Consider the following 23901-nt stretch of genomic DNA (forward strand, 5'->3'; position numbering starts at 1 on the left):
ATTGTTATATTATCTACAGAGCATGATGCTACCATCGTAAGAAGGGAATACCATTCACTTATTTAAATTTATTAAGTTATTCTTTCAGACCAAAGTGTTGTTACTAAAAAAGATGTCATGAAAAAACTTGTATCCTTATGGCAAGACCATTGGAATACCAGCGAAACTGGTAATGTGACAAGGCTATTTATCCCAAATGTTCAATTTATGCTTAACAACAAAAAATGTAGTTGGTTTTATCCAAATATGGTGTTGTCTTATATACTAATAGGTCATGGTTCTTTGAAAGATAAATTGTTTAAATTTAGATTGGTGACGAATCACAATTGTTTGTGTGGTGCTGAGGAAACCTGGCACAGAATCTTGTATGATTGCAGTTTATATTCAGAATATAGTAAAATAATAAGAGAAGTTTACCTCAATATAGTGCGTAGAACACTTCCGTATGATACCCTCCAGAAATTAAAACGGAAAAAACGAAAAAATCGACAACTTACCGGTACATTAAAGTAAGTAAGAAAGGAAAATCGTTTTGAATATTTTCGTTAGATTCTTTTAATTGCGTTAATTTGATTTTTAATTGTTTTGAATTGTGTTAAATTGATTTTTAATTGTTTTGAATTGTGTTAAATTGATTTTTAATTGTTTTGAATTGTGTTAAATTGATTATTTATTTATTTATTTATACGTATTTTACTTTAATGTACCGGTAAGTTGTCGATTTTTTAGTTTTTTCCGTTTTAATTTCTGGAGGGTATCATACGGAAGTGTTCTACGCACTATATTGACGTAAACTCCTCTTATTATTTTACTAATATTAGATAGTAAGAATCAGAGCTGTAATACTCAATATGTTCTACGTTGATAATGATATTAGTAATTTAATAATAGGAGTTTACCTCAATATAGTACGTGGAACACTTCCGTATGATACCCTCCAGAAATTAAAACGGAAAAAACGAAAAAATCGACAACTTACCGGTACATTAAAGTAAAATATAAATAATTAAAGTAAAATATAAATAATTAAATAATCAATTTAACACAATTCAAAATCAATTCAAAACAATTAAAATTCAAATTAACGCAATTAAAAGAATCTAACGAAAATATTCAAAACGGTATATTTTACTTTAATTATTTATATTTTACTTTAATGTACCGGTAAGTTGTCGATTTTTTCGTTTTTTCCGTTTTAATTTCTGGAGGGTATCATACGGAAGTGTTCCACGTACTATATTGAGGTAAACTCCTCTTATTAATTTACTAATATTATTATCAATGTAGAACATATTGAGTAGTACAGCTCTGATTCATACTATCTAATTCAGAATATAGATACAATTTAAGGCAAGTCATACCAGAACTAAGTGCTGGTAGTGAACATAAATTTTTAAACGATTATGTGTAATTTTAGTGCCCTACAGGAATTTAGATGCAAGGTTTTTAGTAAACGGAGACATTTATATACCTTGGAAAATGTATACCCACTTGACTACACTGGATAGAACAACTTCAGTTCTATTTTCCAATATTCTCTTTAGATTTTTTTACCCGATATATACACTGCAAGGTTATCTGCATAAGCAACCTTATAAACACATTCCTGAATGGTAGGTCTATATTCTTTTTTTTTTTTTTTTTTCCTTCTTGAACTCACATGAGTGTGTCTTTTTTGTTTGTTTGTTTTGTTTTATTGGCATCAGTGGGTTGATGGTGCGGGATTTTCCATTCCTGTGGGTTCGATGGATTTTTTTATTATTATTATTTATTTTATTATAATTATTTAATTAATTAATTAATTATTATTATTTATTTTATTATAATTATAATTAATTTATTTATTATTATTATTTATTTTATTATAATTATTTAATTAATTAATTTATTTTTATTATTATTATGTGTTTATTATTATTATAAGTATTTTATTTACTTATTTATTATTATTATTAAATTTTTATGTTTCTGTGTGTTTGTTTTTTTATTATTTATATACACTGACTGATCACTGAATTATGACCACCTACCTTATAATTCATAAGTCCTCCTTTTGCCCTCAGTACAGCAGCTGTCCGACTTGGCATCGATTCAACAAGATGTCGGAAGCGTTTTGGAGATATGGCCAACCAAGCTGTGTGTAAGGCGGTCAGCAATGCAGGTATGGAGGTGATTGGTGTATTCAGATGCCTGATATACCTTCCCATAGTGTCCCACAAGTGCTCTATGGGATTGATATCGAGGGAGTTCGGAGGCCAATCGATATGCTGGAAGTCAGAACTGTGTTCTTCAAACCATTCCTGCACAACAAGTGCCCGGTGGCTCGGCGCATTGTCATCTTGGAACACATTTTAGCACTAGTAGAGGCATATGATGCAAGAAAGCAAGCTTATGCAGCATCAGCCAAAAAAAAAAAAAACACTTCCATTTCACCCCTCCATTCGTTCGAAATACCTGACCAGCTGGGCCTTAAATTTTTTTAGGCTATCAACTTCCACAACAAGGGATGGAAGTCTGTTCCACCAACCAACTACCTGCTGGCTAAAGGCAAATTTCCCCACATCTCTCCTACATCTGTCTTTCCTCAATCTCACATCATCGCCATTCGGGAAAAAGTGTAATGTAGCGGGATAAACACAATCAGCAAGCAGTTGACGATAGCGAAGACTACTGATACGTTGTTCCACATGCACCAGAAGTCCATGTTCCTGCCAATGCAGGAACTGCATTGGCAGGAACATGCCCCGCACCATACAACTGCCTCCACTTTTGATACCATGCATGATGGATCAAGTGTCTCATGTTGTTGACGCCAAATCCGTACACGACCATCCACGGTGTGGAGCAGATAACGTGACTAATTCGACCGGCACACCTTCTTCCAGTCTTCTAACGTCCACCTTGCATGCTCTTTGCACCAGTCGAGTTTTTACGCCGATGAACATTGGTTAGATGAGGATGCCGTAGGAGTCGTCTGCTGGTATAGCCCGTATGTGCAAGCATGTGTGGTGCACGGTCATGGCAGATATTTTTCCGGGTTGACCCATGTTGTATTGGGTAGTCGACCCTTGAACAGTGCTTCGCTTGTACAAGTCTTCAGACCCGGCGCTCACCTGTAATGTCAACCTTTTGCTGACCTTTGCAGTTTTTCCGTCGGGGTAGTTTTTGACCATTTTGATGCCAGTCCTGGTACACTTTGACACTAAACACACTCTACACTTGAACTATGGCGGCTCTCGAACACCCCACCAGTTCAGCCGTTTGGGAAATCGAGGCACCAGCTCGTCGAGAGGGGCGCCTCTGTAGCCAGGTGGGAAGGAGCAGCAGTGCCTAGCACACGCTTTTTGATTAGAACGGGGTTCGAGCCAGTCACTACCAAATGCGGAGGATGCGGAAAGGTCAGGGAATGACCACCGCATATTCCCGGAGCAATATGGCTTTAGTTGCTAATGCTCCTAAAAACCAAATAATAATAATATATAATATAGCTCGTCGAGCACCCACAATCTGTCCTTTAACAAAGTCAGATAAATCCTTCCTTTTACCCATCACGCTCGGAATTTTACCACCTACTGAACCACTGACACCTTTCTATGCTACGTAGGGCGACTAACTCCGCACTCTCGTGCCTCACATGATCAACGGGTTGCATTTTCATAGGTGTGGTCATAATTCAGTGATCACCCAGTATATATATATATACAGGGCTTTTTTTGTGACGGTAAGCAACGGTACGGCGTACCGGCACCTTTTTTAACAGCGTGTGATATTTGTGTGCATGTCTTTTCGAAATTTGAAATATTCAGTAATTTCTTTTTCACATGTTTAACCATTATTCAAATACATACGCTTAAAGTTATTTAACTAAATTTGCATTTTTCACTGTCTATTGTTAAGATATTTTCTATATAAAACTTTATAACCATTTCTGGAATTTTAGATTACTCAGTCGGACGTCTGTTTAACGAACTTAAAATAGTTTCGGTTGAGCCAAAAAAAATTTCATATAACGAACAGATTAGGGAGCCTCTGTACACACTGTTAACACTTCTGGCCTTCAGGCAATTTAGGCAATTAGTGCTGCTGCACGAATTAAGAGAGCTAAAGGGATTGTTCCACTTAGTGATACTCGTAAATCCTATCCGACCACCTGTCCCACACACCGAGAACTTGCGCTCGTCAAGGGGTATTCCCGATGCGAACAATGGGGTATGGTCAACCATCTACTGTAAGCGCCCTCTTCAGGAATTAGGAGAGAGTGGTTTTCTTTGCAAATAATCAACTGTTGTTTCGCAGAAGCGCGATTTTTTCCGTAAATGTTTCTGTAAATTTTTCATATCTCTATTTACATCGTTACAGTACCTCAATGACTTCCACATTTTGGACAGTTTCACGAAAAAAAAAAAAAAAAAATCAAATTTAAGACCTAGTTCAAAGAGCCAATGACAATATCGATGACAAGAAAAGAAAAATGAGGATAACGAAGGTATTAAACCTCCTAAACATGAAATGTTGGCAGCTTTTGAAACTTCGTCGTGGCCTGCAGTGTGAAGATGTTCCTGAGAATACCAAAACAAATGCAAAAAAAAATTTAAATGATCGATGTACAGTAAATACAGTGTACTAATATTGTGTGCATCATGTCGTATGAAAAAAAAAAAAAAAATCGTATCTTAATTTGTTACGTATTAATAAATTGTTTTGAAATGTTAGAAAATATATTTACCATCTTTTATTGTATTTCTGAATGTTGAATTATTTTTCATTGTGGAAAAGGTCATATTTCTTTAGAACGAAATTTTTGTTTAACAAATTTTTGCAAGGAACAATCGACTTAGTTATATAGAGGTTCCGACTGTAGATTTCTTGGGGATTATCTAACTTTCGCAGGTGTTCTGTTCATCTAAGAAGTACCACCCACTTCGGGAACCTCATGTACCTCTTTCTTGACTCTCCCCCCCCTTTGGAAATGCATTTCTTAGGGGCTCCTATTGGTCCGCCACTAATGTTTCTGTGGCTTTTGTTTCAATGTAAAAGTTTGTTCAACTCAACTTTGTATTTGTGCATTGTCAATTCAGACGCAACAGTTTTATTTATTTGCCCGTGCGGTAACGAGACTGTAAGTGAATTAGTATTAAAAAAAAGTTATCTTGAACCGTAAAGTACAAAATGAAAAGAATTACTAGTTTCTTCTCACCCCCCATAGTTAAGAAATTAAAAAGAAGTAAAAATGTGAGTGAAGACCTGATTACAGAAACTGTGTCAAACACTGCTTTTGTTCCTGATGATATCCGCCTCCAACAGCAAGGGATGACTGATATAAATGACTGGCCAAGTTGCTGGACTGTTGATCAAAAAATGATTTCTGTGCGAAGTATAATTGGCTAAATTATCAAAATAAGAGACTTGGCTGTGCATTATGTAAACAAATTGGAACTCTTAGAGTGGAAAAGAAGATGGGCATGAAGATTTCTAAGGAATGAGCAAATAATGAAGTTACATATTTTGGCGAAAGCAGACAGCAACAGCTATTGTCTTTAAGAAAGAAAATTTTCGATCACAAGGAAACAGTGGGACATAAAGCTGCTATAAAACTGCTTGTGGAAGCTGAGAAAGGACCCCTTGAAAATCTGTGTTTAAAGAGTTTATCGCACGAAAAATTAATAACAGCAAAAATTTTTCGCACCGCATATCAGGTGGCCAAAGAAAATCAGTCTTTTCATAATTTTGAATCAGAGATTGACCTACAGGAATTAAATGCGATTGACATGGGTCGTATTCTTCATTCAACAAACGCTTGCATTAACATCTTGAACCACATTAGTGATGAAATGAGAAAACATTTGGTTAATAAAATCGTTAAGTCGAACAGTAAAATTTCACTGATAATTGACGAATCGACCACGGTGAGTAGGAAATCCACTTTGATCATTTACGTTCGAACTTGTATATTTGATTGTGGAATGAGATCTCCCGTAAATTTGTTTCTGGACTTGATTGAACTCGAAAGTGTTACTGCAAAAGGGATATTTCATTCTCTGCTCGATTGTCTTCAGTCATACAGTATGACGGAAAACTATTTAAAAACTCACTTAGTTTGTGTCACATGTGATTGTGCAGCTGTTATGATGGGTAGTAAAAGTGGCGTTACAAAACTAATGAAACAAAAATTCCCTTCTTTAATAGTGTGGCATTGCGCTAATCACCGATTAGAACTATCAGTTGGTGATACTGTGAAATCCGTTGCAGGTATCGATAGATTTAAAGCATTTATTGATAAACTTTATGTCATGTATAACGGGTCGCCAAAAAAATGCCAGAGAATTGAAGGTGTGTGCCAAATCGCTGGATATTGAACTATTAAAAATTGGCAGAATTTTAAGTACACGATGGGTGGCATCGAGCTTCCGGTCTGTTTCAGCTGTTTGGAATAACTATGAGGCGTTAGTTAATCATTTTCAAGAAGCAAAGAATGACTCAACGCGGGACCAAAAAGAAAGATGTACATATGAAGGACTGCAGAAGAAAATTACGACTACAAACTTTATATTAGACTTAGGTTTAATGTGTGATACTCTTCAAGAATTATCAGACTTGAGCTTGGACTTGCAGGAGCCCGATATAGATTTGTACAGGGCGAATAAAATAATAGAAATTGTTGTACAACTTTTTCTTGAAAGACAAACAGTTCCGGGACAGTATTACAGTATTTCGCCAAAGCTGCCGAAATGCGATTTCAAGGAGTTTCACTTCATGGAGCAGGCTACTGAAATTATTCTCCAATCGATCCAGGGTCTTTCTATATTACTTTGAAATAATCAGTAGAAAGCAGGCTGCTTGATAGTAAAAGTGCTGATTTCGTAGCGTCGGCCCGAGTACTTGATAGGAAACATTGGCCCGAAGATACTAACTCTCAAGTGACATTTGGTGAGAATGAAATTAGAAAATTATCAATTAGGTTTCGGTTAAATGAAAGAGATACAATTCGTGGGTTTCGGGAATACCTAATTGAAAAGACGATTTCGGAAGAATTGAAGAATTTAATGAATGCTCTGAGTACGATACCAGTTTCATCAAGTGAATGTGAACGAGGATTTTCACAAATGAATCTGATCGTCAGCCCAACCAGAGCTTCGATGATGACAAAAACAGTTTCTTCACTACTGTTTCTTAAAATTGTAGGCCCATCGCTGACACGCTTCGATCCAGCAAAATATGTCGATTCGTGGCTGCTTCGGAAACATCATCTAGCAACAGCCACAAACAGTAAGAAAAGAACTCGGCATATAGGGTCGGATGAGAACTTAATAAAAATTTGGAATATTTTATAAAACTTCATTATGAAATTAATTTTACTTGGTACTTATTTTTACATTTTACTTATTATTTTTTATTTATTAAATAAGACTCACCTTTGACTTATTTTTATATACTTGTATAATAAATTTATGCTTAATAAACTGTGTGTTAATAAAATTAATTTGTCGTTCTTATTCCAAAAACATTACTACTGAAGTAACAATATCAGGAAATAAGTTTTTAGTTTACTTTTCATATACTTTTAATTTTCAATTTGGTAGAGATTCAGTATCGGGTACAGCATTCTGACTGCTAGCGATACGGCCGTGATTGATGGGTGCTGACTCCGCCCAGTGATCTCCTTAACAGACGGAAACAGTTGGCATGGCTGACACCCACCGCGTGCCAGCCGTGTCACCCGTGCCGGCACGGAATTTTTCCTGATAACAAAGAATGAGTACCTGCACCTATTTTTTTACAAAAAAAAGCATTGTATATATATATATATATATATATATATATATATATATATCTTTTATTATTATTATTATTTATTATTTTTTTTTTTTGCTGGCTTCCAGGCCTGGGAGCAGGATTGCACTTCTTGCATCACGGCCTGGGAGCAGGATTGGCACAGTCAAATTAGTAGACCCATCCATGTGAACATTTTTTTTGGCTCATATCATGCAGTACGTACTATAAAGAACACCGATACAAGGTGGAGTTGGACCACCGAAGACAATACATTTATATATACATTTCACTCTGTAAAAGGAAAATTATGGTAAAGCAGATTACTCAGTTTTTAACAAGGGTTGCCCACAGGGATCGGTTCTAAGGCCTGTGTTCTGGAATCTGGTTCTTAATCAGTGGTTGACCACACATACCTCATTGCCACAAAGTGGCTTATGCTGACGACTTAGTGCTATGCACACTTAGAAAATCTAGGCAGGTTCTAGAAGACAGATTTAAAGGTATAGTGAATAACCTTGAAACATGGGCTGCTTTTCATATGCTAAAATTTTCTGAAAATAAAACAGTCATGATGCTAATGAAGGAGAAGTTGAATTATGACAGAGGACCAGGCTTGCTAATTAACAATAAACAGATACCTTTGCTGACTAGTGTGAAGTATTTATGTGTACTTTTAGTTGACAAATTACAGTTTTTTTGCACACTTGGATTACTTAAGTTCCAAGGTAGAAAAAGTTTACTGCCTCTATAATTCATATTACTAGGTCGGATTGGGGGCTTGGAAAGCGGTTTCTTAATGTATATTAAAAAGCTATCTTTTTACCTATTGTTACTTATCTAGCTTGTATAAACGCATAGAAAATGTTAAGTTTTTCAAAAATTAATTGACAAAATTTGAATTTCCCTTCAAATAGTTATGTTAGTGACAATATTTAGAGTTTGTTAAACGGTATCCACCAATGCTATGCAGGTTATTGCTGGGACTTTGCCTTTGGATTTATATGTTGTATTTTGGTCTTTTTGTTATTTTATAAGGAAGGTAGACAAATATGGTTTATGGGTTTATCTTATGATTTTACTGGAGATATTAAAAGGAAAAGAGTAATCTATTTAAAAGATTACTTGATTTATGGCAAGAACGTTGGAATTCAAGTACCACGGGTGAAGTAACTAGATTATTTTTACCTGATGTTTTATTCAATATCGCTAATAAACTGAACAAGTGGTTTTATTTATCAATGGAAAACTATCAATTAATTGATAGGTCATAGATCCCTTAACTTAAAACTGTTTAAATTTGGTTTGGCAGATCAGCCATATTGCAGGTGTACTTTGATCGAGCCTTGGGACCATGTGTTGTATGATTGTTCCTTGTATGAGGAATATAGACAAAAATTGAAGGAGGCAATTCCAAATTTGAAAAGAGGTTGTGAATATGTTTGTTTACAATCAGTTGTTAATTTGATGGCTTTACAGGAGTTTTCCAGATTGTTGTTCATGAAAAGAAGGCGATTGTCTTCATTGACTGTTAACGTTAATTGATTTATTTTTATAACTCATTGTCAATAATTGATGTTTCAAGTTTGTTTGATAGCTGTACTGAGTTTTTTTTTTTTTTTTTTTGGCTACCATCAACTAAGTTTGCTGATGTGGGATTACATTCCCCTTCGTGGGATAGTTTATTTATATATATACATTTTTATTTTATTTTATATATTTTTTAATTTATATATATATAATTTATTTATTTATTATATACATATGTTTTTTTAAATTTATTTTCTATTATTATAATTATTTTATTTTATTTTTTATTATTATTATTATTTTTTGCTGGCTCCCCAGTCTGAGCAGCCTGGGAGTGGGATTGCTGGCACCCACCAGCCTTGCACTACTGGTGGTGAGTGCGGGATTATAGTGCTGGATTGCACTGACAGATTTATTAGGCCCAGGTCTGGCTTTACGTATCAGGGATGAGCGCCAGGTTACATTTACCCACGCGGTGGCTGCTTCCCCCCCCCGGTGGAAAAGTGACCTGATTTCACAATACACTACACATACAAATTTACACTGTTTGGGTCCGAATACCGAGTTTCTTTTGCCAACAGAGTACACAGATAGAGATAGACATATGTCTGAGAGCCACCTAGCGACATGAATATACAATATTCATTCCCAACACGGGGTTGAAAAGGCCTGGGTTCGAATCCCGTCGATGACGCAAGGAACTTTAATGGGTTTTTTCACTCAGTGGCTGAGTTAGTCGGTCTCAGGCGTAGATAGCAAGGTTTTGTCCCCAAAATTGGAGTTTTTTCGTCCAGCAAAACAGGCAAATAGACTTGATGACATTGTACAGGTTGATTGGCACGAGTGTTATCTCAGTCTGGCATGGACACTCTGCCATCATATGGTGTCGAACGACCCTGCAAAGTCGATTGGTATGATCAGAAAGTACTTCTTGTCGGAGCTTGTAGCAGCCACATTTATAAGCGTTTGAAGAGCGTCGATGGTAGAGAGGCCCGGTTTGAAGCCAAACTGTTTTGGCGATGAGAGATTTTCTTCATTATAGTGTCGTTGAGTTCGGACATGCAACGGCCTTTGTAATAGTTTCCTAGAAACCGGGAGTAAGGAAATCGACCGATAGGAGTCTAGATTGGCCGGTGGTTTATTTGGGTTCTTCAAAATCAATTTTAGGTTTGCTATTTTCCAGTCAAATGGGAAGAAGCCGGTTTTGAGGCAACATTTAAATAGAGTGAAAAAAAAAATCAAATTATTATATTAGGGTTACTAGTAATTCATTACATAAAAATTATTATTATTTTAGGGTTGCCCGTAATTAAATACATTAACCCATATTTGTGTCTGTAAATTGCGTATGTTCTATGGTTGATTTGCCTGTTTTGCTGGATGGAAAAAACCCCAGTTACTGGGGAGAAAAACCTAGCTATCTACGCCTGAGACCAACTAACTCAGCCACGGAGTGAAAAAAGCCCATTAAAGTTCCTCGCGTCATCGACGGGATTCGAACCCATACCTTCAACAGAAAGATAGAAGTAAATGATCTCTACAGAAAGCTCACCAGACCGCTCCGTAGGGTGTGTGGCCTAGGTCCTAGACGAATTCCTGGCGCTGGACCTTTGTAAAAGTGAGATACTGGGCCTTTGCAGACGACCTCATTCTTACTGTGGTGGCGAACTCTCGAGACCAGCTGGAGATAAGGGCAAGTAGGATACTCGACATGTTACAAACTTGGGCTGCGACCCATTTCCTCAGGATCTCACCCAACAAGGCTTCATCGATAATTTGAGTGATTAATAAAATATTTACAATACAAAAGCTCTTTTATTTCGTAATCGATATATACAAATCAAAATACCTAAAAGAAACGCGAATGATGTTTCACATAAAACCACATACTCGGCACACTCACCAGTTTTTTTAAGTCAAACTTCTATGGGCGCACCCCAGGCAGTTTTCACATGTGACTAACTTGCTTCCGTGGATTGACAAAAATCTCGACGAAATGGTTCATCGCCCATTGTACAACTCCGTACCAGGCACTAGCGACGCTGCCACTCGCACGCGTGTCGCATTTGCGTTTTAAATGGCTATATCTCGGCTTCTAGCAATCCCATTTTAAAAACTAAAATATTTCTTTCGTCATTCTCTACCGTATTTCATAAATAATTTAGATTAAAAAAAAATATAAAATTCAACATGCTGAAGACTAATAGTGAGCTTTATAAGGCTTATAGAGCCACCTCCATTGAGTACAAAGGAGAGATCTGTAAAAATTTTGTAATAAACTTGTAAAACAATTGTGAAATATTAAATCACTGTAACATTCACATAATAAAGGTTTCAAAATTCTAAAGAACTCTCACTTAACTTCCGCTATCGTGCTTGGCACACACAATTTTTTTTTTTTTTAATCTCTGACTGTCAATCTTTGTAAATTGAATAGGAATTTCATACTAAAATAATTAAAAAAGATATAAAAAAAGTTATATACATTTAAGAGTGCACCTTAGCACAGTGGGAAAAAAGAAATTTACCAATCAAAAACCTTTTTGTAAACAGATAATTAAACGACCAGTATGCAAATATGTGTTCAGCAGAAGCCACAATTGAGAAAACGAAGGAATCACTGGTTTGTCAACCATCTCAAAAGATACAATGATTGCAGAAAGAAAGGAGAATGCCGTTCTGAGCATTATCATTAGTAAAAGCACATGATTCAAGAAAGCAAGCTTATATAGCAGCAGCCAAAAAAAAAAAAAAAAAAAAAAAAAAACCTTCTAATTTCACCCATCCATTCGCTCCAAATGTTTGTCTAGTTCTGCCTTGAATCTATTTAAGCTTTCAACTTCTAAAACAACAGATGGAAGTTTGTTCTAGTAATCAACCACCTGCTGGCTAAAGGCAAACTTCCGCACATCTATCCTACAACTGTCTTTCCTCAATTTAAATTTATGCCCCCTCAGGCGATTATTCTAAGCAAGAGGAAGAATCCCATCAACATTGAGCATGCTCAAACCATTCAAGGTTTTATACACCTCAATCAGATCACCTCGCAGGTGCCTAGTCTCCAGACACTGTAATTTCAAAACTTAAGCCTTTTTCTTCGTAAGAGCAACCCTTTGTTCCATTCACTAATCTTGTTGCCCTTCTCTGCATTCGCTGCAGCAGCTCTACATCTTTCCTAAAATCAGTCCTCCCGAACTGTATACAGTACTCAAGGTGTGGCCTGACCATTGCCTTATGCAAGGGGATAATCACCTCCTTATCCCTGCTAGAAATATTCCTATATGATATCATTGACAAGCACCATGAGCTCCTCTTTCAGACCGTCTGCACTGCTCAGAAAACTTCATACCTGCCTGCACAATTACCCCCAGGTCCTTTTCTTTCTCTAACACTGTCAGTGTAGTACCACACACTTGATACGTTACTCTGGGGTTACTGCTTCCCATATGCAGTATTTTACGTTTGTCAATGTTAAACTTCAGTTGCCACCTCTCATCTCAGCCCATCTGCTAAACCTTTCTAGATCCTGTTGCAGCAGTGTACTGTCATTAGTGTCCTTAACAACCCTGCCAACCTTCGTATCATCTGCAAACTTGGACATTAAGCCTGATATACCATCATGAATATCATTAATAAATACAGAAAACGACAATGGACCCAACAATGAACCCTGAGGGAGTCCACTAATAACATTAGTCCACGAAGAGCAGTTTACAATGATTACCACACTGCCTTCTACCACTCAACTATCCCTTTATTCATAGCAGCAATTTGCCGCCAATGGCACACTGCTCCAAATTGTGCAGCAGTCTTCCATGTGCAACAGTATCAAAAGCCTTTCTAAGATCCAAATATATGATATCAAAGTTATTCTCTGCATCCAGTTCCTTTGTGACCACATCATATTGCCCAATTAAATTGTTCAGACAATTGTTAAGACTTCCACATAACAAAACCATGCTGTGTCGGGGGTATAACTGACATCTTGTCTAGATGATCCTGCAGTGATTCTTTAACCAGTGCCTCCATTAATTTCCCTGGAGCAGAAGTTAAACTAACAGGTTTGTTTTTCTTTGCATCCGTTGCCAATAATTACTTGTGTCGCTTTTTGATCTCCCTTTGTGGATTGCGGTCACATTTGTACATCTCCAGTCCATGGGTACCTCCACTGAGTCCAGGGAAGCTCTCATAATTATGGCTAAGCGTTTGCGTACTTCCTTTGCTGTCTTCTTTAATATAACTGGATATATTCTATCCACCCCAGTTGCCTTTCTTATGTTTATCATCAGCAATTTCTCCTCTATTTTGCTCTCAGTTATTACAAAATCATCTAGCTCACCGTCAGAGTTTAATTCATCTCTGGCATTCCCTTCCCTGAATAACTCCTCATGTGTGAATGTAGATGCAAAATACTCATTTAGTTTGTTAGCTACCTGAGCAGGATCATCAACAGTTGAACCATCGATATCCAGTGGTCCAATCTGATTCATCCCCTTCCTTCTAGAGTTTACATAAGTAAAGAACTCTTTGCTGTTTTTCTTTGCATCCTTTGCCAAAGATGTCTCGTAATCTGCCTTTGCCTGCCTAACCTCCTTTTTGACTTGGTTTCAGACCAGCTGAACTCTATCATAGGCTTCCGTGTCACCCATTCATTTTTCTTCCCCGCCACATGTCTCATTTTTAGTCTGCCCTATGTTTAGTCTCCAGAGCTAAGTTCTGGTCAACCCTTCCCCATCTCTTCCATCATGCAGTATGACTGGTGAATTTTGAGGTTATGATGGACATCATGGCGAGATCCAATTTGCCTTATATTTCGAGGGAATAGCCCTAAAACGGTGTTTGCAGGCCGACCGCTAGTTAGAACACTGGAGCCAACCTATTGGTAACTCTTTAGGAGGCTTCCGAATCAGCTAGTGTCTAATCTTGCTACCTCTACTCTGCCAGATGGTGACTGAAGGGAGTCCGAGTAGTGTGCATGCGGAGGCCACGTTATGTCAAGGATCTGGGTATATTCTTACCATGTGTACGCCATATCCAAAGATTTCATTATTTCATACAGCATGTCACCTCCCCCTCACTTTTTCTTACTTTTGAATACACCATGAATTGTGAAACTAATAGAGTAATCTGCGAAAAGATCTAAACCTCCCAAACACTTCCTAGTTTATTTCACAAATATACGTGGTGTCAGTTCTGATCTCAACGATGTCCATTTCCACTTGCAGTCTACCAAACCCCATGCGCTTTTTCTGACAGAATCTCAGTTATTGGTTGATTCAATTACTGCTCATCTTTTTTCATCATCAATTTGCCCAATTATTCGCTGTATGATTCCTTTCGCCTCAAAAATGATACTTGTGCATATGTGAGTTCCGATATTCCCTGTCAGAGACTTGGTAATTTGGAATCTCCTCTTTTCGATCTTCTCAGGCTTTAAATCTCTCTACCTCATTCTGTCTAAATCATCTGTTGTCTCTACCGTTCTCCCAACTCCACTAATCTTGACTTCCTACAGTCCAACTTTCCTAACAGTGAAGTAATTTTCCTTTGTGATTTTAATGTTCACAACTCCAGCTGGCTTCTGTTTTCTGGTCACACCAACCCAGCTGGTCGAGATGCTGAAGCTTTTGCAATTAGCAATGACCTTGCACAGATTGTTCTGCACGCTTAATCTTTTTCTCACAAACAACCCTTCTAAGTACACAGTCGAAGTGAGTGGTTCTTTAAGCACGTCAGATCAAGAATTGGTGATTCCCATTTCCAATGGAGCCTTTATCTCATGGCATTCCCAACCTAGTGTTTTTTTTTTATAAACACCCCAAACACGAGAGGTATTAGAGTACTTACTACCGTGCTTGGGTTGGAGGTTGAGAAGACGAAAGAAGATATTTGTTGACATTAGACTTGAACTTCTGTAGACTGTAATTTTCAAGAAATAAGTATGATGGAAGGTTGTTCCAGAAAACGGCAGTTGAATGAATAAACGAGGAAGATGAAAAGATGGTTCTGTGAGTTTGAAATTGGACAGTAAATGGATGTCGGCTGGTGGGGGCACATGTTCGGACTGCTTTGTAATAGATATAGAAGTCAATTCAGAAGAACAGTGCCCATGGAAGTATCTGTAGAAAAGGCATGCAGAAGAAACAGTACGTCTATGAAACAGAGAGCGGAGAGACTCTGTTAGTCTTTCCCAATTCCCAACCTCGTGTTGTTTGGCATTACAAGAATGCAAAATGGGATGACCTGCGCGATTTCTTTTCTTCTTTTCCTTGGTCGGATTACTGTTTCAAAATTTCTGATGTCAACGTTTGCTCAGATCGTGTCAATGAAATTATTCTTGTAGGAAGAATCCTTTATTCCACACTCCACTTGAAAATCTAGTCCTTTATCTAAACCTTGGTTTTCCAACAAATGTGCTAAAGCTGATCAAGGGAAGAATGTTGAATATCGTAGTTGGCTTGTTTCCAATTAGCATCCCATTTTTCTTCCAACTTATGCTTATCTTTGGTGACACTATTAATGATATTGGTAAAACACTTTCCACCATTCCCAACGCACTCCATTCAATGCCTCCTGTAGCCTTCCGTCAAAAGGATGTCAGAACGATTTTGACGAATCTTGATGCTAAGAAAGCTCCAGGTCCTCATGGTATTTCTCCACTTGTTCTCGAAATCTGTGCTCTGAATTTACTCCTGTTCTTTGCTACCTTTTTTCACTTTCTTATTCCAAAGGTGTTTTTCCTTCTACTTGGAAATTTGCTCATATCCAGCCAGTTCCTAAAAACGGTGACAAATCCCTCCCATCCAATTATCGTCCCATTTAAATTACTTCTACTCTTTCTAAAGTAATGGAGAAAATCAATTAACCGCAAACTCTTAACTACCTAGAAACCTTCCGTCTGATCAACAATCGCCAGTATGGATTCCATCAGTGTCGATCCACTACCGTAGTCTAGTGGTCAGGCGCGCGGGTGCATGTGAAATTATTCTTGTAGGAATGGAATCCTTTATTCCACACTCCACTTGAAAATCTAGTCCTTTATCTAAACCTTGGTTTTCCAACAAATGTGCTAAAGCTGATCAAGGGAAGAATGTTGAATATCGTAGTTGGCTTGTTTCCAATTAGCATCCCATTTTTCTACCAACTTATGCTTATCTTTGGTGACACTATTAATGATATTGGTAAAACACTTCCCACCATTCCCAACGCACTCCATTCAATGCCTCCTGTAGCCTGTACACGTGCCTTGAGTGACTGGGGTTCAAGCCCGTGACTGCTGAATACGGCGCTGTTTCTTGTATTCTGTGCATCTTGTAAACTCCTCTGACCGTTTGGTCGTCCCGGAGTATAAACAGAAAATTTATTTATTATTATATTCTGACTTATGTTACCCATTTATGGACAAATTCAATGTAAAATATCGGTGAAACACAAGCAGTTGCTCTTGACATCTCAAAGGCTTTTGATCGTGTTTGGCATAAAGGTCGTCTAAACAAGTTTCCACCCTATGGTTTGCCAACTGTTCTTTTGTAATTGGTTATCCAATTTTCTTTCTGATCGCTCACTGTGGGTGATGGTAAATGGCTCTCTGTCTTCTATCGTCTCCACTAATGCTGGTGTCCCCCAGTTGTTTCTCCCACTCTTTTCCTCTTGTATATTAATGACCTTCTTCCATTGACTGGAAATCCTGTCCATAGTTTTGCCGATTATAGAACATTGCATTCCACTTTCCATTTTCAGAAACCTTGTCTTGTTCAATCAGCTTCAACTTCTCGAATATCTGCTACCAATTTTCTAAATGCCGATCTCCAGATAATTGGCCAGTGTGGGGGAAGACAACTTAGTTGATTTAAATCCTTCTAAAATTCAGTCTTGTCTTATTATCTCGTAAAAAAGGATTCTTTTTATGAGAATTTCTCCGATTTCTAGGCAAGATGATATATCTCTTTTGGGGATTACCCTGACTTCTAATCTGTTTTGGCACAAGCACATTACAAATATTGCTTCCTGTGCATCTAAAAAACTTGGTTTTCTCTTTCGCTCTCGGCGTTACTTTTCTTCCAAACAACTGTCCACTCTGTACAAATTGCGAATTCACCCTACCATGGAATATCGTTCCCACATCTGGGGCGGGCCCCCAAAACCTCTCTCAGGCTTCGAGATTACATTCAAAATAGGGCATTTGGTTAACTAATGACTCTCTAAAAGAGTCTCTCCACTCGCTGACTCATAGACGTACCGTTTCTGCTGCATGAATTTCTGCAGATACTTCCATGGGCACCGTTCTTCTGAATTGGCTTCATTAATTCCCGCTTTCTCTTTCAAAACAGTCCGAATACGTGTTGCCACCAGCCAACATCCATTTACTGTCCTACTTCAAACTCACAGAACCAACTTTTCATTTTCCTCGTTTATTCATTCAGCTACCCTTTTCTGGAACAACCTTCCTTCATACGTATTTCCTGAAAATTACAGTCTACAGAAGTTCAAGTCTAATGTCAACAAATATCTTCTTTCGTCTTCTCAACCTCCAACCCAAGCACGATACTAAGTATTATAGGTTCTAATACCTCTCGTGTTTGGGGTTTCATAAAAAAAAAAAAAAAAAAAACAGGAAGCACTGACCTGTCTTAAAATTTTATGAAATATTTTAACATAAAGGTTATTATTATATTTATATCACTTTTATATCACGTGAGATTAATAATAAAGTTTATTAGGCAAGCAGCCTAATAAACTTTATTATTAATGGAAGGTTGTTCCTTTACATTATTATAATATAAAACTTATAGTTTTACATTATAAAAGTATATTATTAATTATAATATAGTTTAATAAGGTGACGTTTCGGGATTCTTACCGTACCCACCATCAGACCATGCTGTGAGAGAAAGGGTTACAAATTTGAATATTTTAGGGTATTACAGTTACATTTACCAATAATACAATTCCAATTTTCGATATTACATCTTGCAAATTACGATTCTAAAGTATTAAGTTTTGAATTGCTGTTACAATAGAAAACAGGAAATCTAAGGTAATACAAAGAGATTAACTTCATACCTGCGACAGCCTCCCCTTGCTGATTCTACCAGATACTTTATCTGCATACATGTTGCAAGAAGTTGATTTATAGCAGAAGGATTAACTCTATTAACCAATAGGATAGTGTCATGTTTTTATCTTGGATCCCGCGTTCTTGTATATTAGAAGAGCCAGGGGTGACCATTGTTCCCATACTCTGAACATCAGAGTTCATGTGCAGACTGGTCCAGGATCTTGCCGATACTATTATTAGACCATGCTGCTGGTGCTAGGTTTTATCCTGGATCCGGGATTCTTGTGTAGTGGAAGCCTAGGGTGGCTTTTCTCCCATACTCTCTGACCATCAGGTTTGGTGTGCAGGCTCGCAAGAGATTAGGACATCCCTAATTACTCTAACGCCTATTGCTATTTAATGACAGGGTAAAGATTAATGGGTTATTTTACGGATGTTTCAAAGAATAGCTTTGAGTGGAAAAACTGAATTAATATCTAACAACACTAAACTGACGACACAGAGGCGTCAACACTATTAATCAACCGACGAAGGTTAAAATAATCTGTAAAATTTGTTTTTCGTAAATTTTATTGTGATCTAATATAAACATTAATTTTTACTATCTAATTGAAATATCCGTGGGCGGGATAAAATTCTTTCGCGGACCGGATCCAGCCCGCGGGCCGTTGTTTGGGGACCCTTCTAGACTGTCAAGTCCGTGAAATCTGCCCATCTTCATAAAAGTTTGTGAAGATGGGCCTGTGAAACCTTGCAGGTCGCTTGGAATAAGGTTAATGAAGACATTATTTTAGACTTAATCGCCAGAATACCACATCTGTGTACGGCAGTGATAAAATCTCTTGGAGGATATTTTGATGAAAAAATCAGTATTGTGGTTAATATTAATCATTTCAATATTTTTGCTGAAAATTTTCAATGCTTAATAAAAATATTAAACTACTTTGTAGTGTGTTGGTTTTTTGTAATAAACCTTACATTGTCACAGCTAATTTCAAAAAATTAACGAAAACTTTGTCATACGCTGTGATTCTGAACTTTTAAGGGTGAGTGTACATTCATACAAATAATGTAAGGTAAAGCGAGAAGATAAAATCACGTTAGTAGCATTAGTGCAAGTTGATAATTTCTTCAAAATGATAAAGTGATCCAAATGTCCAGACCTCCCCTAATCTTGTTGAAAATAATCAATTCAGCTGAGATGCAGTTTCTCGATGTGAGTTATAGCTGTATGAATATCAGCATAGTCATGAAAATGACTGTTGCTATTCTGAGTTGTTGTTGGTCAGCATTCTTTTCTCTAAATCTCTATCATGAACAAATAATAAACAAATTTCTCTATAATAAAAGATGAAGCCTTCTACGCGTACATTGAAAATGCAATGTGTTATAGAGAAACAAACTTTTATAAATATTATATTTTATTACGTTACTTAAAACAATCAACATTTGGTAACGCTGAGAAAGCAATGCGCATGAACACAACTTGGATACACAACTTTCATGCGCACACGTAGCAGTTGAAGGACCACCTGCATAGATGCGAGCTTCTATTCAGTAGCTTCGTATCACTCGCAGTAAAAAGGTGTCTCTTGGAAACCCCCGTTGTTTAGAAGATGCGCCTGATCTTTACCAATGTTCTTATCCTGTTTGTTGTTACCGGCAAATGGAAAGCATTAGCAAGGGAAGCAGAGAGGAGGTGGTCACACTTTCCGGCCGGATGGATTTTGGACAAAGCGGTAAGAAATCCAGAAAAAAATATAAAATTATTAAATGAATAAACTTTAATACTAGTAAATGTCCTCCATATTATTGGTTACAATGTATTACTAGTATATGCTCATCACGGCAGCAGGGTCAGGAGCTTCACACTTTGATTGAGAAATTATCAACATTAATTCAGTTATTTAAATAATAATAATTCCAGAAACTCAGAACTCCATAAAGTCGCAATCCTGAACGCCTGTAGGATAGTCAGAGTTACTCGACCAACAGTAACACCAGACATAACAACAACCACCCTGTGTACTTGGTAGCAATACCCGTCACGAGGTGAAACCCCCAATCAGGGAGAAATAATATAAGAGCAATAATAATAATAATCTGTACCGGGACCGCGCCATAATAACGGGCAAGACAATCCCGCACAACACACTGGACATAACCCTCGTGGACAAGAATGAAAAGGCTACATGTCTGATTGAAATAGGGGTGCCCAACGCTGGCAACCTCCAGAAAACCCATGAGGGAAAAATCAGGAAGTTCACGAACCTAAGACAGGAGATCAAAGACATGTGGCATATGCAACCTATATAACAGCCTAGCAGCAATAGGTCTCCCAGAGAACACCTACAAGGAACTCCAGAAATTCGCAATCTTGAATACCGGTAGGATAGTCAGAGAGTTCCTCGACCAACAGTAACACCAGACATAAACATAACTGCCACCCTGTGTACTTGGTAGCAATACCAGTCATGGAATGGACCCCCAGTCAAGGAGAAATAATATTAGAGCAATAATAATAATTTATTTATCCCTATTTTATGTCACACTTGTTGGGAGATAACAGCAAAAAAGGGAGAACACATAAGCCAAAGGCTTTTTAGGAGAGGTGTTCCCTTAGAAAAAAAAAAAAAAAAAAGATATAAATAACAATAAAAACATACAGTTCGTAGTTGTACAGGTATTCTTCAACAGATAAATCGGAAATTTTGTACAATTCATTATAGAGACCTTCTAAAACAAAAAAAACAAGCGTTATGTGATTTACAGCAGTACTCATAATTACATTGTGAACGTTTTTACCCTTAGAATTATGAAAGAAAAAGTGATGAAATGTTTGCATAGAATATTACAAACTTTTTTGACAACTGTTCCTTTAACATGTTTACATTATTTCCATATTGGTAATGCATTTCCTTTATGTTTTTATAGTTCAGGAGTTGAGCGAAAGGTAATTTATATCAAACATCCCTGGTGATGTGTTCAGTTAGTAGTTTCTTGAATCGTTTAGTGAAATGGCATTTTTGAAAATTTCAGGAATGTTATTCCAGATTTTAGCGCCTCTGTGTTTTATAATTTTCTGTCCTATGAATTTTCTGAAAAACGGAACCTTCAGGTTTGCTTCTTTTCTTAAATTGTATGATATTGCTTCTTCTTCTATTGTTATGAAGAATGATCTGAAGAGAGGAGGAATGTTTGGTTTTCAAAGAATTGTAAACAAAGACCGCCTCAGTTTTCTGTAGCAGTTAGTAGATGCTTAGAAGACTCATTTCCTTGTATCTCGAACTAACTGAGAGAAATTCGTTGATGTAAAGAACAAATAGGATAGTTCCAAGAATTGAGTCTTGAGGAACTCCTCTGGAGAAATAACAAATGTCCGAATAAGACTGATTTGTTTTTACGACAAATGGCTGATCAGTAAGGTAATCTTCAAGGAATGGTTAATTTTCCTCTCAAGCCAAGATCGTTGAGTTTGTTGAGTAGAATATTATGATTTATGCAATCGAAAGCTTTAGGTAAGTCTAGGAATGGGTCACTAGGAACTGAAATGGGTCTCTATTTCATAGCGACCCATTTCAAGACATTTCGTGATCCTAGAGCAGAAGTCAACAATTGCGTGGTCAGTGAATCTTCTTGAACAGTAAGCATACTTGTTGATGGATAAGCTAATTAATTTCCAGGTACATGACGAAAAAATTCTTCATAGCGCATGAGTTTGCTATGAAGAATTTTTTCGAATAATTTTGCAATAACTGAGAGTAGAGCTATTGGACGAAAGTTGTTAATAGAGTTTCAATGTTTTTCTTTCGGGAAAGGGAAAATGACTGTTTTTTTTTTAATTGAGAAAGGAATTTACGAGATTGAAAGGAGAGATTGAATATATATTTCAATGGTCTAATAATTGAGATAAGGACCTTCTTCAGCAGAGAAGGAGATATTTCATCAAAGCTGGGAGCTCCATTTTCATTCAAATGATATCCTGCTTCAAAAATCTCTTGATCCTAGAGTGGAGCGAGAAAAAAAATTTCTGATTGGGTACGTGAAGGATTCCATCCTCTCGCTTCATTATCTCTGGAGTCAAATTCGTCTTGAAGAATATCTCATTCACTCATGAGATAAAGTGACTACAGAAGGCCGAAGCTTTTTTCTGATCATCTGAAATCAGTATCACGTTCTCAACCACATTTACAACGTAGCTTTGTGATTTCAGTTTCTTCCGGGTAATGGCTTGTCCAAAACTGTCCAATTTTCCTTGCATGTTGTCTTTAAATTGTGAACTATAGTACAGTATTTTATTTTATTCGACCGAATAAAATAAAAGTCACACAAAGTCACCGAATACTGTCGGTGACTTTGTGTATTTATTTTTATCTGCCTCCATTCGTGTTGCTCTAGCAATTCTTGCGAGTTTGTCCCTTTTCTTTAACATGTTACTAATTTTGTTTGAGATAAACGGAACTATTTTCCCTCTTGGCCAGGTGGTCTTTTTATTTCTTATGTTCCTGATATATGACAAGCATTTTTCATAACTATTTAAGGATATGCTTATAGGAGTTTGTCGCAATTTCAGGCTCATCTGTCGCAAGCACACCAACCCACAAAGACTGCTGGAGGTCTTAACATAGCTTATTGAGAGAGTCTGGAGCGACAGATCTGTAAGTTTGCATGATCTCTGCTTCATGTACTTCATTTTCAATTACCATTATGATGGGACGATGATAAGAAATAGTTGCACCAAGTATTGCGTAAGTGAGAGAGCATTTTCCGATTGCGAAGTCAAGAAGGGAACTGTAGAACTCTCCCATTTTATTTGGGATATCTCCATCAGTCAGAAGAGAGAAACCATTGGAAGTAATGACATGTGTATAGGAGGTCTTGCACTTCAGAGGAAGAGCTTTTAAAAATGTTAATATTGAAGTTTCCAATCAATAGAAGATTGAGGGATTTGCTTGTGAAGCGAGATAGAGTATTGTCTAGAGTTGCAAGAAAGCTGTTAATTGAACCTGAGACAGGTCGGTATAGAGCAATGCGGATAAAAGTGAATTCACAAGCTTGATCAGACAGATTTGAGATCGGAAAGGCAGGGCATCTCAGATGATTGTGAACATAAATAGAACTCCACCCGCTTTTGAATCAAATCTGAAACTGTGAAAGAGAGCATAGTCTTGAATTCGGATTGAAAATTCAGGAGAGAACCAGGTCTCAGTAAAAACCATCAGTTCTAGATGAAGATTCCGTGATGTCAGTTGAGCAAGGATTTCATTATTATGTTTTGCAAGATTGCGAGCATTCATATAGAATGCAGTAATTGCATCTTTTGATGCTGCAGTAAGGCAATTAATAAGTTATTTGGCTTAATTATTGCAAGCGACAGGGCGAAAAGATGTTTTCATAATCGTTGGCGTCATTGAAATTCTAGCAGTATGAAGAAAAAGATGAATTATATGTAGAAGTACTTCCCAGTGGGGATTCCGGAACATCTGAAAAATGCACGAATTTTCATTCACGCTCACTTGTTTCGATTACTAAGTCACTGGCTG

The 23901-nt window shown here is 37.1% G+C and overlaps 1 protein-coding gene across 1 annotated transcript in view; it reads left to right on the forward strand.

Annotated features, from left to right (window-relative positions):
* The first annotated feature begins 19935 nt into the window (after positions 1 to 19935).
* Positions 19936 to 23901, forward strand: part of spab (space blanket) — a 57530-nt gene continuing 53564 nt past the window's right edge. Inside the window, exon 1 of the mRNA XM_090370697.1 lies at positions 19936 to 20097. Within this exon, the coding sequence (XP_090226823.1) occupies positions 19975 to 20097 (123 nt within the window). The 5' untranslated portion in view covers positions 19936 to 19974. The remainder of the gene's footprint in view (positions 20098 to 23901) is intronic.

Source organism: Mastigoproctus giganteus, chromosome 3 (assembly GCF_048544385.1).
Source record: "Mastigoproctus giganteus isolate SK-2022 chromosome 3, ASM4854438v1, whole genome shotgun sequence".
Taxonomy (NCBI): Eukaryota; Metazoa; Arthropoda; class Arachnida; order Uropygi; family Thelyphonidae; genus Mastigoproctus; species Mastigoproctus giganteus.